Consider the following 18,589-nt stretch of genomic DNA (forward strand, 5'->3'; position numbering starts at 1 on the left):
GCAGCAACTGATAATGTAATAAGTGCCACATCAGCTAATACCTGCTCAAAATAGAATACAAGTATAATGCTGAGTTCTTAAGTAAAGGAGGTTGGATTCATATGAAAATGTTTTCTTGCTATAATGCCTATTCGACCAATATTAACACATTTCCAATGCCTCTATCAGATCTGATAATAAAAATATTACCGGAGTTGATACACCATTGCTTGTCAGAGTAAGCTAGGATTGCTTACATTGCCTATTGTGAATAAGTTCAATATATAAATGACTTTACTATTTCTTGCTCTATTTGAGTGAGGGGGGTCAGGGTTCTGTAAGTCTTGACACCTTTCACAGATTGTTGAGCTCTATGAGGCAAACTGTGATATGTGAACATAAGCTAAGCATATAAAATGTTATTTGATTTATTTCATTGTGATTTTGCTGGTTGCTTGTAGGTGTTTGCAGGTTCTAGACCCATTTCAAATTGCTAATTTGTAACCTGCCACAAACACCAGTAAAGTTCACGTTTTACTTTGAATAATTCCGACAATAACGGGTACAAATCATGTTTTATAATTTTTTAAGTGGGTGGGGAGCATATAATATAAAACAATTATTTAAAATAATCATAGTTGAATATTTTCATAGTTGAATATTTTCAGCCTACCCTGAATAACTTTTTGACAAGTCATTACTTTGTCCCTTATTACATGATTAGTTGCTACAAGGCTGCACTGTGACAAAGAGCCCATGTACTGGACTGAGGCTGGACTGAGGATGAAGCCGGATGGAGTCAGGGTGGGGGTGTGGACAGAGGGTGTGAGTGGGCTCTGAATACAGCTGGAGAGGTGAGAGGGACCTACTTGCAGCGTGGTTTGTTAAGAGCTGTTAATGTGCACATCCCCTCATTCTGACAGAAGTAATCGCAGGGGTTGGCCAGCTCATCACAACGTTGGTTCTTGAACCCTGACGTGCAGCTGCAAAACATTTTGTTGGGAGTGATAAAAGGGCCCAGAGAATGTATACTGTTGAACTGTTGGCTGCTTGGTGAACGGAGACTGACACACTAAAAAACCCTTTCAGCATCTTCACTTAGAAGATGGAGTGAGTCGGTGTTGCGTCTGCATCAAGCAAACCAGCAAATAAATAATATAAAGACAAATCAACTTCACTGCTCACCAGGAGAAGAGGAACATCTGCAAGGGAAGAGTCTGTTACAGTGAACTCAGCTTTGAGATGTGTCATTGTAATAAGAAGATCAAAATCAAAACAAAATATTATATTCATGCAATACCATATGATTGGGTATGACAAAAAATACAATAGTGTGCTGTATCTACGTTTTAGAATAGACTGCAAAGTGAACATCACATCCTTCAAAACACAAAAAAAACACAAAATGACATCATACTATAATGTTAATAGTTAGCGTTTACTGCTACATAATTAGTCATCCATAAACATAAAAACAATGAGCTGTGTATTAATAGAGAGAGCCAAAGTCAAACCTGAATTTCTGCTCCTTAAACAGTCATTCCACTTGAAACATTTGGTTTGAATATTGGAATATTTCAGATTTTAGTTGCCTTTTAAACTGTTTTTACTCATACTAGTTTTTCAGGAGGCCTATAATAAATTTAGAATGAAACGCAGTCCTCTTTCTTGACAAATTAATAAAATGAGTCAACGATTACATCAAGATACAGAAGCTAAAAGTACAGAAGCCCAGAGAGGGCATCATGACTGTGGCTCTCTCCAATTATTTTTGCAGTTTGATAAAATGTAACTTTATTATGACGAAATAGATTCAAACTTCTGAAATGTACAACCTAATAAACTTAGTCCTATTCAGTCTGAAAGGAAAATCATTAAGGGAATAAAACAGCAAGAAAAGTAAACTGTCAAAGATTGTGCTGCATTAAGAACATATTTTCATTAAAGAAAAAAGACTTAATCCCACTATTGTGTTATAAAGGTGCAACTGCTAAGCCACCTTTGAGATTGTCTTTACTACAAAGACAAATAGACCGATTGTACAGCTGAATACCTTTTCAAGAAGACTGTTTACATTCTCAGTGGATGGCAGGGAGGGCTTTACTGCAGTGCTGCTGGATTTTGAATTTTTCTTCAACCTCTTTAGGTCTTTAATGCAGGAATTATCATTACAATTGAAGCAACTCTGCCCTGCAAGGTTGACACTTTGGGGCGGCTTGATGAAATCGACATTTACTCCGAGTATTAGGGTCAAACAGTATGATTTCTTGACACAGACATATCCATCATCTCCATAATATCTGTTCTTCTCAGCAAATAATAAACCACATTATCAAGATCAGCTCACCTCATTGAAAAAGATGGGATCATTTGCATAGAAATTGATTCTATCCCCTGGAATTTGTGATGGAGGATCCCCAATTTCAATTTAACTACGATGGACAATGGGCAGTTAAATAAATACAGAGTTGGCTTTTGAAATGGATTTCCAATTTCCTCCTTGGTGAGAGTTTAACACAGCAATGCATGTGATTATAGCTGAGGTGGTATTACTCTATGGGCAGCCCTTTGACTACAAGATTTTGCCGCTGAGTTTCGTGACATGTTCAACAGCTGACAAATACCTCAGAGCACATTTCTAAAACCCTACGACTGAAGAGTCAGAGAGGCCTGACATCAGCTCTAACCGCACAGAGGAACTGTGTGATAAACTGCGAATGGGAAGCTTTGCAAGGGTTTGAAACCGTTTTTTGTTATCAGCCTAAAAACCTTAAGCCACAGTGAGGTGTCACACAGCATAAGATGGTGTACTGGCACTCAGCCCCCTGCTGTGCTGCGGCCTCCACATAGCAACATCAAAACTTCAGACTCTTTCCAGAGGGCGTCTATCCCAGACTGTTCTTGAAGGAGGGAAGTGGTACCCCATGATGATTTTCAGTGCCGCTTCTAAAGCCTGGCTTTCTCAGGCAGAGCCAGCATTTGAATGTAACCTGTAAGAGTGTGAATAATAGGGGGGGGCATTCTATTTTCTTTCTCACTTTCCTTTTACCCATTAAGCAGCGACTTACTGACAGAAAGGCAGGTTGGTGTCAGGGTCCAGGTGACAGGTGCCTCCATTGTAGCAATATCCGTCACACAACTGGCAGCTCGGTGCTATTCTGCCATTTGTGCAACTGCAGGGTGAAAGAATAATGGATGTAAATGACAAGCGGTAAGCTATACTTTTACAAGAAGCAAAAATGACACGGTGGTGGTTTTGTCAAACATATGCATAATTCATATAACGAAGCAGAGTTCACCTGCCTTCTAATTCACCAACATTCAAAACTGATATAAATTTAATCAAATCAGTTCATCCAGTGTTTCCAAAAAATGAAGAGTTAAGCCTTAGCTCTATAACAAAAGGGAGGGACAAGAATAGTGATTAGATACTGAGCACTTACTTGCAAACCACATCTCCTGTCTCCTCGTTAATGAGGCAGGGAGCTCCGTGACACCGGAGACACTTGTCCACCTCACACTTGTTTCCCTCAAATCTGGCAGGACACACACACTCCACATAGCCACTACTGGATAACGTGCAGGCCTTGGAGTTCACACAGTAGTGATGACAGATGTCTTTTCCACATTCAGAGAGATAACGAGAGAGTGTATAGTCAGAAACTGGGAACATAGTTTAAGCTGGTTTTTATTTGAATCGTACTCAGATTTAATGAGACTAAATTACCCACATCAAATGACATGTTAGCCACGGATGAAACAATATTACCCCTTGGGCAAGCAAGAGTAGGAAAATACTAATAATGTGCAGTTGAAATTGTCTTCCCGATAACCCATTATGTCAACGCTTTGCAAAAGAAAATACTATAATTTCAGCCGAAAAACACCCAAAGGTTATTTGATGGTGAAGAAAATACTTTTGGGGATTGTTTTTGTTCCACACTTAGGGTGTGAACTTTGAAAAGCTTAGTTGTATAGATTTTATGCAGCATAACTTAATTAAAATCAGGGCTTCTTTGTTGGAGTTGCCCTTGTGGCTTGAATTGAAAGGCTAATGTCAATCATGAGGGCAAAATGCAGGATGATAATTATTTGTTGTGTCTGTTGCCACTAAGTAGTGTGTGCAGGACTCACGGTAAAGACAACGGTCCCCAGTATATTCTGCCATACAGCGGCACACAGGCTGGTTCCCCTGAGTGATGTCGCACGTTCCCCCATTTAAACAGTAGTTGTCGCAAATCCTCCGTTCACAGAAAGGCCCAGAGAAACCAACGTTACAGCGGCATGTGGGCTTACCTGGATATGAACAAATACATAAAGTAAAAAGAAAGATTGAGATAAAAAAAGAGCATGAAAAGACAAAACCCAGTGATTAAGTAATCCTGCTCCCAAGTTTTGTTTGTGTAGCCAAATCCTGTGGGGGTCACACTCTTGTCAGTCACAGTTGCATGTTGTATGGAAATGATAAAGGTGCAGTGCAGCAGAAGTAGTAAAATATATCCATCATTTTTAGACACAAATTCATGTGTGGGTCAAGGTGAACACAGATTGGCACATGTGGAGAATAGTAAGGTGCCCCCTTTTCCTCAGTTATATTCTCAAGGTCCATCTCTGGGAACCCAAATCATTCCAGGGCAGACGTAAGATGCATATAAGTGTGCTCTGGGTCTGCCCGGCTTCCTTACCCGACAGGCATGTCTGGAATATCTCTAACAAGTAAATGTTCAGCAAGCATCCTAATCAGATGTCCTGGTGACCTCAACCAGCTTCAACATGGGGGCGGTGGTTGCACAGATTCTTTTCTGTTCATATTTTCATTTCTAACAAGTTCCCCCTCTGTTTTATCCTGTATATTTTATATCCCATACTTGGAAAGAAAGACAGCTACTTTATCAACTATGTGAATCACAAACATCAGAATCAGTGAGACGCCTCAACTGACTGTCAGTCTAGCGATTTGATTGGTCCAAAACCACACAACCATTTAATAAAGTTATTTGTGGTCCTATATTCTGCAGAATACAAAGGAAATATCTTTGGCACTTTTGCGCACTGTTCCCAGTTTTTGTAAAAAACAAAAAGCACAAACGTACTTGGCTAGTTACACCCCCAGAAATTAAATGTGGATCATGTCTTCTGCCAGAAAGTGTCAGTGTCCATGCTAAAATGAATCAGGAGAAGAAGTTGGTGCATTTTCCTGGTTGTCATGTTTCTATCGCAACTCTTCTATACATAATAACACAGCACACAGATCAAATTGAACATTCTTTTGGGGATTGATTCTGGACACTTGTCATTTCTTCATCTCTCTCCTTTACCTCTTGTCTTGTTTTGGTTTCCAGCTCCAAAGAGAATATCTGGCCTATCAGCTGCCAAATGCTGCGCTATGTTCAGCAGCTAGTCACTTGCATTGACTGTGCAAGCTGTGCCATTTGATTTTGGACAGTACATGGGGTTTTATCACAGTTTTTGTTCCACTATAAACAGTGTGAAACGAAACAGTTAAAGATCCAGTGTGTAAGATTTAGGTAAAAGGGAACTATTGGTAGAAATCTGATGTAGAATAATCCTCATGATGTTTTCACTAGTTACTTTCACCTAAATTGTATGAATTATAGTTTTCTACATGTTTAAATACTTTATATTTACATCGAGAGGACCCTCTCTACGGAGGCCACCATGTTTTTTACATTAGTCCAGACTTGACAAACTAAACACTTTTTTATGATAACTGAAGGCTTCCACAGGTTCTCTTTCATGTTTGGAAGGGGAGGGTAAGGTGAGGGGTATTCAGCTGAAACATGCTATTTCAACACTAGAGATCAAAAAATTCTACACACTGTACCTTTAAATAACAGCTAAAAGATCGAGCTGAAAGATACTGGAATTGTCAAATAGAGCTCAAGGGGAACAGAGAGGCAGGTGATAATTCTCTGTGGGTTGCTTAGTAGAAAGGACACATATATACAGTAAATAGAGCCTTTATATAACATATTGATTGTGGCAGCTTTAATGTTTCAGTCACAGAGCTCATGCCTGCAGCCAAACCTCAGGACATAGACTAAAATAGATCAGTATGTAAATAGAGAGCTTTAGCTTAAGGCTCAGCTCCATATCAACACAATGGTCAGACACAAAATGGAGTTGCAGCTAAAGTCTCAGGATCCATCTGTTCTCCATGAACAACATCCTGACATATGACACTTGATAATGCAGTTTTGGTCATTTTTTTTCCCATGCAACTTTTCTTTTTTGCTGTTGGAGTTTGTGATTTGCTAGTAAGAGTATTACATAATCAACAGGTAGAGATATATTTCAGTTAGCTCCTAACATTACATTCCCTCCACATTTTTCGCAGCAGACATTTTGACATGTCAGAAAAGTGCAGGTGTAAATAAAAAAAAGAGAATGATGGCTGAATACCATTTAGCATCTTCAGTTTCTGGTCGCTGGTTTTCTACATGCTGAGTCACTGTCACACTGTCATGTCTTACCAGGAAGCTTGAAACGAACAGAGCATCATTAAATCTGCTTGCATGGTGGAAAAGTAAGTTGCCATGGATACAGGTCTCGCCATGTGGGTCACACTACACTTTTTGGTAATTTCACACTCCACAATTCTGTGGCAGGGATAATCTGGGTTTGAATGGTCCAAGAGACGATCATTCTACAGCCACTTCTCTGTAAACTCAGTGACTGCTGGAGTTTAAGCTTCCAAATGGGTTAAGCCGGGACAGCTCAAGGGTCATTGGACTATCTATTCTAGGCTGAGCTGAGCTCTTGTTGTTAATCAAGTTTCAGGTTGTGGAAAAAATCAATACTGATCTTATTTTCTGAACAGGTTAACAATCAAAAAACGTATCTCAGCGTTCAGTAATATTTTATTGACATACTCTACATGTGTCTTGGCTTTTTGCTGTTCAACCTGTTCTTTAGCTTCTATCACCTTGTCTGAGTCATGATTGTTAATGTTTGGGATTCACCAGTGTCACATGTTAGCTCTGTCTCAATTCAGGGACTGCATCCTTCAGAGGCTGCATTTAAAGACCAACTGTGTCACAGTGGCCTGACTTGGGGGTTCCATTTCAAAGACATCTTCAAGTACGGCCGACAAATGCGTCCTTTCATCCGCAATAAAAGAAGGTTCCAACAGGTTGGTCCTTCCCGGCCCAACCTATCCCGGGATTCATTGCGCGGAAATAATGAACCCGGTTTTCAATGAAGTAATGGTGCCGACAAGTGATGAGACGTCCAGTGCTTGAGTGTCACACTACAACTCAACAAAACAGCTAATGGTGCACATTTCAATAAACAAAGGTGCATTCAAACTACGAGAGGGCTGAATCATGGGAATCCTCTGTAGACCAGACCAGATTAACAACATTGATTCATGCACAAACTAAAAACATAAGAAAACACAGCACCTTCAGTTACTGTGTTTGTGCTGACGGCCTTTGAATTTCAGTGAATTATTTCCTCTACAAAGCTAACGTTAACGAGTGAAGCTGAAAGGGCAGCAAAACATCACTCACTCACGTTTGTCAGAGTGAATGTGAACCAGATGTGGTACATGTGATGATGTGAGACATTACAAAGCCAGCCTGATAAACCTGGACAGTGTGAGCTGCATCCACAATGTCTGCTGGGAGTGAGAGCTTGCTATGTTTTCACAGCCTTCGCCCCAAAGTCAGTACTAGACTGACTAAGATACCAGTCTATTCAGTCCCACACCCATCGCTGATGATTCATAAATGTTGATAGAGTGTTTCTTTTATAACCAGTTAACATTCACTAGTCTATATGGCACTGCATGGTTTTAGTAGTGCAGGAGTCTCACAGACTGGTTTGAAACATTGTAAATCATCGCATATGATGCTTCTCACATGCACACGCAGCAGAGAGACAAGACAAGAGGTAACAGTAAGAGAACAAGGTGTAAAAAGATGGAAAGTGGGATGTAAGAGTGATCGAAAGAGAGAATGAGGTGTTGAAGCAGCTTGCTTGGTAATATGTGTTAAGACTGTTTATTACAAAATAGCTTGAAACTGTTTAATGTGACAGAGTTATAAGGGAAAACTCACTACCATTTTTATTTTACTTTTGGAAAATTAGACAGTAAATATGCACATTTTCTAAAAGCATAAATATACATTCCTGTCGAGATTTAGATTTTAAAATAAGTTATCTCAAAAAGGCCTAAATGAAGCTATGGGATGCAAAGCAGGTAATAATTGTGTGACATTTCCAGATAATGTTATAAAAGTGCCACATATTCTGCACTCACTGGGTTACAAGGGAAATCTACTCTCAATAACAAACAACAAGCCACACTTGTGGCTATATATATATATACTATAGCATATATAGTACTGCATATCAGTATGGAATGTTTTTCAGCTGCACTGCACATTAATAAAAAGCTATTGCTTAGAGACACACACAGTTCTGACTTGGACATAAACCTGATGTTTAGAAAATGAGTCCCAAATTCCAACTGTCCATAAAAACATTTGAACAATTTTATGAAGGACTTTTGCTCTCGTTGAACTATAAGTTCATTCATTTATTTTATTAATGACATTCTCCAGGTTTCATCATTTAGCAAATACACAGTAAGAATTGTTTATGTTGCCCATTAATGTCATAAAAATACGGAAAAATTAAAGAAGATGCGACTGTCTTTGGTTGAATGTGTGAGCACTGATGCCAAAAGTTCCATTAAAATGCCTCTAAACCAGCCAAAAGCACAAGAGTAGGAATTCAATGACACCTTGTATTTTTAAATATACAACTGGACAAATTCCAGCCTCTAATTGATTGTGAATTTGCCTTCGGTTCCTTTTTTTTATCACCAAAGCAGTGGATTGAAGAAACTCATTAAACTCTAATCCCTCCCTTTCTCATCTTTGGTCATTCATTTAGACTGATATTCTTTTGCCTCAAAGACATTGGTTCAATCAAGAAAAACCTCTTCTATATCAAAAAAGATAGAACAGAGGACATGGCTGAACTTTTTGTGCCTATTAATGCTGAGAGAAAAATGGCCTGTAAGGAAACACTCTTCCAGAAGATTGAAAAAAACTTAAATTAATACATCACACACATTTCCTCCTGGATACATTTGTATGTTCACAAATTGTTTCTTGCTTTAACCCGTTTTTGCTTTAATACATGTTTTAGTAAGACATGGTTTAAGAATGGTTTCAGTTATAAATAGTCTTTGAACAACATTTGTCATACAAGTCTCAGTTTGCTTTGCACTGATACGGCCACTAGTGCATTTCAAAGCGCCTACTGTCATACTTTTACTGAATCAGTACTTTTATCAAAGTAATTTTCTCAACATAAGTATCTGTACTTGAGTAAAGAATGTGCGTACAGTCAGTTAATGAAATCAAGATCACACAAATCCAAAAAAGTGTGAATGAAACAAAACAGAGTGTTACCAACATCCAAACAAATTTCACAAGACTCTAATTTTCCTCTAAACTGTTAAACTTCACCATTCAGTGTTGCGTTTTGAACTAAGCCAATGGACCCAACATAAAATAATACTGCTTGTCATCAACAGCAGCTAAGACCTTCTCTGATTCATTCCAGCATGTAAGATGATTCGTTAACACTTTATATTAGGGAACACACAAAGTGAACATATTCAAGCACATTGTAATTCATGTCCAACAACTTCCTTACTTACCATCAATAAGCAGAAATTAGGAGGTTATTAAGGGAAAACTGTTAATCAATGGAGTAGTTGCAGAATAAGGTCATTAAGAATAAGGCATTAATAAGTGCTTTATAATGACTAATAAAGAGCCAATAAGCTAATATCCATGCTAATAAGCAACTAGTTAATGGTTGATATGTGTTCCCTAATATAAAGTGTTACAGATGATTCTTATGCTATCCTCATGGACGCCATTTCATTTAATACGCAGCAGTGACTATCCTCACTTCTCTTCATGTCACATAGATCTCATTTAAAAACTTAAAAGGAAAACTTGAAAGAAAATTACAAAATAAATAAAAATACAGATATTGAAAAATATGAGATAATTTCATGCTGGGCAGACATGCTTCCCAAAGGCCAAGGGGAAAAATAAACAGATGCTATTCTATGCTTTTTTTAAAAGAAGCGGTAAGCGAATGATTTAAAGAAATAAACGTGTAATCAAAATAATTTCCATCACAAATCAAAAGCTCACATTTATTATCTCCACAGTGGTGGGTGTAATAACAATGTATTATTCAAACAAATATACTGCCCGTGTTCAAATTTCATTTATGGATGTCACACACATAGTTAATGAATTCAAACCACTTGAATGAGGTTCTGCCATCGGAAATATTTATGTGGTAATAGAAGCCACAAAATCTGTATCAGCACCTTGTTCTAGTGAATTTTTTTTATTTTTATAACAACTGGAAATGAAGATGTTGTAGGTAACGGCTCTGATGGGATAATGATGAACAGCCCTGTAAATCAAGGAATGCATATTTAATAAGGACATATATCCTGATTCAATTCCACCTTTGTCATCTGAGCACAGCCATATACATTCACTGAACTGGGAGGTAAAAAAGGTTGTTCCAGGAAGCATGAAAGCATGAACAGAGTCCTTGACGTGAAAGAAGGTTGATATTTGAGGCCTGTTTGACAGGAGCATCAATGACAAAATTGCTCAACTGGAAGATGCAATGTGGAACATTTGAGCTGAAGTAAGGAAGACATGAAAGTTTAAAGGAAGACAAATGCAGCTGAACCCATCATGCATTGGGTCCGTCTGCAGGGAGGAAATGGGCAGGTGACTCTGAATTGAAAAATATCTGTTTGTGCCGGTGAAAAGTTTTTTGATCTGCTTAGAGCTGAATACAAAGGATTCTGCAGCATTGAGTGAAGATAACACCACAAAAAAACGTCAAATAAATGTTAAAAGAAAAACAGGATCAAAAGTGAAATATTTTGCTAAGCACACAGGAAGGAATCATGATTCCGATTCCGATTCTGAAGTTGACTTACCAAGAGGTGAGCCCATGCACGTGCCTCCATTGAGGCAGTAGTCTGTACAGTGGTTGACCTCACAGCGCTCCCCTGAGAAGTCCGGCCAGCAGTAACACCTCCAGTCCCCCTTCTCATTGGATAAGCAGCGGCCTCCGTTCTCACAGGGTGGACGGCACAGCTCACCTGCACAACCGCAAAGCCCATATCACTTACTGTGTAGCAGCGTGTGGAGCAGTCAGTCATGTCGAATCAGTGCTATGATGCTAGCGTGAGACGATGCCGACCGTGGAGGGAGAGGTGGATGAGCATGTACAACAACTGGGGTTCCTGACTGATCTTGGACTCAGGCGGCGGCTTTGTGCATGCTTCTGGTGCACAAAACACTATCTGCCTTTCCCAGAGCAGACATCTTGATGTGTCAGAGTAGGAAAAGCAGGTGTTACTGATAAGATTCATGATGGTTCTGTTCAGTTCAAGCATTCTTTCCACTGGAGTTAATCACTTTAGTAAATAGGGTTCAGCAGCATTTAAAAAACCTGCATGTACCTCGGTGAAGAAGGTAGAAGAGATGACTGTGTTACAATGAACCAACATGTAAAATATCAGGACCTTGAAACTGAAGTTGCTATATCAAATCCATTCATCATTCATTCTTATTTTTCACACCTCTGCTTTTCCTACTGTGAAAATGTCAAAATGTCTGCAAAGAAAAAAGCCCATTTGCTGGTGATATAAGTTTTTTATGCGGTTCAAGGAAGGTGTAAAAACTGTTTGTGATTGTTCAGCTTTTTGACCAAGAGACATTAATTATTAAAGCTACTGCTTATTTATAGAGTAACTAAAACAAACTTAAAGCTAGGGTTGGTCATTCTTGAAAAATTAGCAAATCATGCTATGGCTCCAAAACGCATGAACGCTGGCTGACCACTGCTAGAAGCCGACTTCTCTGTGACTCACGTGAAAACTTCTGGCTATCGTCTCTGCTTCAGCTGTATATGTCCCTCATGTTGAAGACGGTCATTCACAGTGAAAGTACGGGCAGGGTGTACCCAGGTAGGAGGGCAGTTTTTTGTTTTGTTTTTTAAATACATCATTATTGATTATTGATTATTGATGGTTGCCAGGACATAAAGAGGATTTCACAAACTTACCAACCCTACCTTTATGTGTGGCATGAGGAAAGAAGAGCAGGTTTACCTGAGATGTTGACATCACTACAGGTGCCATTGAGCAGTAACTTCCCCTCTGGACAGGTACATCTTGCTCCCGTTGGGTTAAGCAGACACATAAAATCACAAGACATTCTCAGGCATGGATTTGAGGCTGTGGAGAAAGTAAAAAAAGAGCAGTGTGAACAAATAAAGAGACGAGAAGCTAATTTGTCAGTCTGATCTGTGATGAGAACAGCTGTTTGTTTATGAAAAGTTTGTTTGTTCTTTCTCGGACCAAAACGATTTATTTCTGTTTTGAAGGATGTTATTTTCTTGAAAACCCACAGAGACTCGAGGCTAAAGCAGATGAATAACTTCACACGTCTCATCTCCAGACTGAACAATCAAGAATTGTGGAAGACATTATCTCTCTGTGTCTTAATGAATAGCGTCGACCTTCACATTCTCTTGTCGTTGAATCCAATTGGACGAGCTTGGGTTGGTGAGGACTACCGTCAGTTAACCCATCCTCCACTCTGTTACCAGGAGACTCCACATACTACACCCCAGTATTTTGGACTGCTGACCAGAGCAGGTAGAAAGCTGGACCAGCTGCATGCTGATCTAAAAGAAGTGGGTGATTCTACCTCACTCATACTTTTTGCACATTCGCTTTTGCACTTACTGTGTACTATTGTACTTATTACTTCCTGTGCATTGTGACATTGCAACAAAGCAATTGAACTTTGGTGACCATTGCAGTTTTTCTGATTGTGATTCAAGAATTTACTTGTGCCTGATTTTTCAATTTCATTTCATTCTGTTCTTTTTACCTGTTTTTATATTGTACTTGGAATAACCCGATTTCCACCATAAGGATCAATAAAGCATTATCTTATCATATAATGACAGTGGTATAATCGGTATAGGCTTAATAATCTTTTTAAATGAATAATTTGTGCAAGATTGTTCTGCCGCAGTCTTTACTCTCTTAGACTTATACTCTAAATAAAATCCATAGCCACATATGAATTGAATTATTATGTATATTTAAAGCTCAGGTGTGTCAACGTAAAGAAAACCAAATGGAAAAACTAAACATATTCAATCTTTCACAGTGAGGAAAAGGCCACCTTATTCTTTATTTTCTACTGCATTCAAAAACAATTATATATAATTCAAATTAAGCAATATGTGGCTTTCCACAAAGAAATACACAAATCCATTCAGTCAATGAAACCTTTTCAGAACTCTTGAGTTCCAGCAGGTGTTATGACTGCATACCATTAACAAACCCTCTACACTTGAACCTTGGGCATGTTTATTTTATCATGGTGCTATGTACACAGGAGGAAAGGTGAAAGACTCTTTATACAGAATCGTGTAATATAGCCTCCACTTTTCCTCAATGACAATTCAACCATTGTGATTACTTGTTCTTTTGAAGGTGAAGGAGCTGTATTCAGTACAGTATCTGTGGTCGCTCTCTAGGTGGATCTACTGTGTGGTTAATTACCGATATCAAATGTCTACTGCTGCATGTATGCATTGCCTTCATTGCTTGCTTGGTTTAATTTCTAGATAAATACTATATGAAGGTAGAGTGCAAATAAAGTCCATGGCAATTTTTATAAAAATACCAATTTTTTATTTCTTCTTTGATCATGACGATAATGCCAAAGGCAATGAGAAATGAACTCTGAAATAAAGTGAACATGTAAATGTAATATTTATATTTTAGTGATGATAAAAACTATCAAACTAACATTTGAAAGAATAAAATATAATTAAACAGTCATGTTTATCAATATAATTCCTCACTGTTATTCTTTTAAAGAAGATATACCCAGATAGGATGAATACTTAATACTTTCAATAAAAAAGAAAACAACTTACCATCTTGCTGTTTGTAACGATGGGAGATTAAAATATTTGTGGGCTTCTCCACCCCCAGATTGAGAAATTCCACAGATTGTTTGCCGTACTTGTGGATCTTGAACACCTCATGTTTAATTCCAGTTCCATAGATGTAGTCTTCAAATAGATCGATTCTGTATGGTTGGGAGATTCCTGTGGAACCAGCAGAGAAAAGAAAGTGTTAGATAGGAGAACGATGAGCATGTATGTGGGCAAATTCATTTTAATGCAAATTTTTTGAAAGAGGACATTGTTGCAATAACTTAATAAGTAAAAGTTGAGAAGAACTAATAGTATGTGTTCAATAGAAGAAAGCTGGGTTTTGTCGAGCAGTTACCGTGTCTGTCACTGATTGTCACCAGAGGGTCTGAGCCATCCAATCTCATGCTCCCTATATGTGAGAGCTCCGGATCAGCCCAGTATAAACGCTGGTTGAAATAATCAATGGCCAGCCCTGTGGGAGAACAATGGAAAGAGCTTATTTACCAGAACTATGACACAGGGATCATCGTGGAATCTCTCAATAGAGAAAGCCTTAAAGGGATAGTTCACCGAAAAAATTATGACTCACCATTCACTTCAATTGTATTGAATTCGGCTGCAACACTGTTTACCCCTGAGACTCCAGAAGGGTTTTGTGGACACAAACACTTTACCCACCCCTCCATCGACATAGTCATGAGTAGATAATGAGTGAAGTTTCTTTTTTCGGTGAACTATTCCTTTAATGTCATGATGGTTCAACATGAGGTGAAGACACCTTTTTCTTTTGTTTAGATCTTCTGTTGAATATTTAAATTCTGTTCATGCCAGAATACCAGAGCAGATAAAAGTTATATCTTGTATCTTGTTGTGCACTGCACTTCTGATGGAGGAGTTTAGGAACACTTTCATTATAATTTCAAAGCGGTGACTCACTTTTACTTCCCCCCAAAAGTGCGACTAGTTGATAAAGCACCTGGCGGCAGCATTTTAAATAACTTTGTGCTTTTTCATCAATGATGAATTTCTCTTTCTGAGACCAAGACAGAGCATGGATCCTTTGAATTAAAGGAGGCCAAAGCAGCTCTTCAAAAGTAGATCACCACTAAGTGTCTCCCTATAGACACACCAACACATTCCAAGTGTAAAGTATTTCTTGGTGAGAAAGGACCTTTTCTCTTCAGATACCATAATGAAGCCTCTGCATTAGAGCTACATAAATTGTTGGATAGAATGAGTACTCTGACTGTACAACACGCATCATATACAGTTTATATGTGGCATCTTTAAAGATATATATTTCCACCTCAGATGTGCAGTAGTGTATGAGTCACACGTCATATGGTGGGGGTGATCATATTATTCCTCATGTATACCATGCAGCACTGTGATTTGCAGATGATTGTATGTAGTTATCATGAATGTTATGGAGGTAACCATTTATTACTTTCTCTTCTGTGGTCGTGATGGAATGACATCCTTGACTAGGATCCAATGTCTGTTCTTATGAATTTCTATGGACTTGAGACATATGATACTGTTTTATGTTCAGATGAAGAATTTCAAAATGTGATGCAAAGATATTGTGAATCCTTTTTTCCTATTTTTTAAGTTTAATGGTAAAGCAATGACACTCTAGCGAAAGAAAGACTGAAAAATGTCCCCGACATTTCTCATGTTCAAATATGCTGGTGTTACTCTTATCATTGGTTCATCGCTCCAAGACTCCAATTTCTTTCAGCCAAGTAATTATGTGCACTATCCTTTATGATCATTGAACTGACTTCAGAAGGTGCCTGTGCTGCAGACATTTTTTTTTTTGTAACAGAGGGGATCCTTATTTAAAAGTTAAAAAAGAAAAGGTGGTCAAACATGTACATACATATATGGATGTCAAAATTTGGAGTTTCTGATGACCAGTATCACTATAGAGCAAAGGTTTTGTGAGCATGTCCCAGTTCTGTAAACATGCATGTTTTATGAGAAAGGAAATGCATTCAACATTAACATGTATTGATCAAGGTATCTACATTACAACAGGAAAGACATATTACACAATGTAAGTAATTAATAGGATATAATTGAAATGCTTACCAGTGGGTCTCCTGAGATTTTTCTCTAAGAGCACTCTCCGTAAAGAGCCGTCCATGGCTGACTCTTCGATATGAGAGTGATCGCCTATAACGCTCCAGTACATCATCCTGAAGTAGACAAAAACAAATACCATAAGTCCCTTAAACCATCCTCTTAAAATATTATAGATATTACAGTGTACAACAGGACCTTGTACTGTATCTATAGTATACAGCCTATAAATAAATAAATGCATCTATATAACATGTATAGAGTCGGATTTCGATAACACATTTGGTGTTTGGGTATAGATTTTTGTGATTAGGCTACTTCCACTATAGTCAAGTCATTAATCAAACTTACATTTTTTATTATTTTGTATTTAGCAATGATTGGCCTACATTGATTACATTTTACACTGTCTCTTAACAGAAGCTGGAAATTGAGTCACAGTAAAACATGAACTGAAAAAAGGTTTAATAATTAATTTAGCATCTCATAGCTGCGGTATCTCCATGGACAGTAAAGTGTAATGTTATTAATATGATGCAGTGAATATGTTATCAGAGCTTTTCTAATGATCGCACACCTGTCTGCAGAGTGTGTGTGTTAAAAATTGTCGGCAGCAAAAGAGAATGGCTTGAAAATAGAACACTACTTACCCTTTGGCGGGGTTGACAGCAATGGCGTATGGCTCTCCCGCTATGTCAGTAATCAAGCGGGTGCAATTTGGTCCCTTAAGCTGGCCCACATTTATGGAATATCGTAATTTAGTCCAATGGGCTGTGTAATAGCTGAACCAGTGCATTCGAGAGTGATCAGTCCAATAAATGTTGCCCGTGATCCAGTCAGCAGAAATATCTCTTGGGCGACGGAAGTCTGAACACTGCAACCGATAACAGCCACAATGTCAGGAGCTCTATTTAACTTTTGTGCAAAGATTCACTTTAAGTTGTGGCTCATGAAAGACAGTGAAAGGCAATGGAACAATATTAAACAATTTAACATTGAGGGTTTATAACTTTTATCACCCTGTCATACACTTACAACATTAGCAAATGAGCACATGTGACATTTTAGCTTAATGTATATATTAATGAATTAATTATTATGACACATAACAATACAATAACCCTAATACAACACAATAAAGATATTTTATAACAATGCTACCACACATTTCTACAATGTGATATAGATCAAATATACTTACAATGTTTCTGACATTTGTTTTTGTTTGACTCCTCTCTAGAGTCTCTTTGTAAAAAATCCCACCAGGGTTAAACTGGGTAGCCCAGATAAACTTTTGGTGGTGAAAGAGTGTGTCCATTCCAATAATGCGGGCATTGTCCTCAATGTGAGTGAGCAGTTTGTGTCCATGGCTCTGGTTAAATGGATACACAAAACTTCGGATTTCAGTGTCATTTGCTATGTAGAGCACTCGATCTTCTGGTCCTGAATTATTCATAGTTAGAAAAAAGAAAACAGGGGAAAATTGGGTGATTTGGATATTAGACAACAGTTTGAGGACACAGTATAACAGTTTATGCACGTATAAATATATTTTATGACATTCAACTTTGAGATCATACCTTTTGCTATGCAGTTGCCATTGATTTCCTTATAATTGCGGTCACACATACACTTAAAAGATCCTTTGGTGTTTGTGCAGTAATGAGGACATGTGTCAAACTGCAGACATTCATTTATCTCTGAAAAAAAGGAGAAAAAAAAATTAGATTTTCCACAGAAAACTCTGCTTCAGAAACATCTCTTACTACTTATTTATATTTTCAGATATGATTGAAACACAGAGATAATAAGTGATAAAGCTCAAGGCCATAATGCTGATGTGATATGCCCAAGCAACAGTGTAACACTTATTTCAATTCTCTCCATGACCCATTCGTGAAGAGAAAATTATATGTTTGCAGAAAGAGGCAATAAGTAAGTGAAAAAAATCTGGGAAACAAGAACCAGGTCACAGGGTTGACTCAACAATCAAAAGCTGCCTCTCCTTAGACGATAACGTACTGCAGTCAATGTTCTTCATCATATTCTTCAGTGTAAGTAGACAGAAGGATTGAAAGCATTTCCTGACCTACATGCTAATCTTTAACACTAATCATCAGATTAATACAATTCTACAATATCCTCAAATTTTACATTTTTGTAACCAGTTGAACATCATTTAAATGTTCTCATTACTTTTGGTTTAATCTTTAAATCGCTGTATCATCATCAGAGACAAACAGTTGACCGCTGTGAGACTAGACGCTTTAATTTGACATATTTTGATCTGATTCGACACAACTGAAAAAACAAATCACATTATTTGTGGAAATTAAATAATTCCTGATCAACAATAATTTATTTATCTTATCTGTTTGCAGCCTGTTACTAATACTTTAACAGGTTACAGAATTTCTAATGACATTTTATTCACAGAAAATCTATCACATGCTTCCAAGCCAATACAAATCGC

The 18,589-nt window shown here is 37.9% G+C and overlaps 1 protein-coding gene across 7 annotated transcripts in view; it reads right to left on the reverse strand.

Moving 5' to 3' along the window:
- Positions 1 to 18,589, reverse strand: part of lrp1bb (low density lipoprotein receptor-related protein 1Bb) — a 247,304-nt gene that overhangs the window by 5,865 nt on the left and 222,850 nt on the right. For 5 of the 7 annotated variants that reach the window (XR_011244330.1, XM_069533046.1, XM_069533042.1 and 2 more), the window contains 12 exons: positions 17,697 to 17,816; positions 17,318 to 17,559; positions 16,767 to 16,990; positions 16,126 to 16,232; positions 14,387 to 14,503; positions 14,029 to 14,202; positions 12,179 to 12,304; positions 11,000 to 11,164; positions 4,114 to 4,275; positions 3,423 to 3,597; positions 3,048 to 3,152; positions 849 to 962 (listed from right to left, as the gene is read on the reverse strand). Coding sequence is in view for 6 of the 7 variants with exons in the window: in XM_069533046.1 (XP_069389147.1) it covers positions 849 to 962; positions 3,048 to 3,152; positions 3,423 to 3,597; positions 4,114 to 4,275; positions 11,000 to 11,164; positions 12,179 to 12,304; positions 14,029 to 14,202; positions 14,387 to 14,503; positions 16,126 to 16,232; positions 16,767 to 16,990; positions 17,318 to 17,559; positions 17,697 to 17,816 (1,831 nt within the window). In the remaining variant the exon portion in view is untranslated. Of the gene's footprint in view, positions 1 to 848; positions 963 to 3,047; positions 3,153 to 3,422; positions 3,598 to 4,113; positions 4,276 to 8,527; positions 10,456 to 10,999; positions 11,165 to 12,178; positions 12,305 to 14,028; positions 14,203 to 14,386; positions 14,504 to 16,125; positions 16,233 to 16,766; positions 16,991 to 17,317; positions 17,560 to 17,696; positions 17,817 to 18,589 lie in introns of those variants that run through there. The other 2 variants (XM_069533044.1, XM_069533047.1) reach the window with 2 other exon arrangements.

The sequence above is a fragment of the Paralichthys olivaceus genome, chromosome 10, assembly GCF_024713975.1.
Source record: "Paralichthys olivaceus isolate ysfri-2021 chromosome 10, ASM2471397v2, whole genome shotgun sequence".
Taxonomy (NCBI): Eukaryota; Metazoa; Chordata; class Actinopteri; order Pleuronectiformes; family Paralichthyidae; genus Paralichthys; species Paralichthys olivaceus.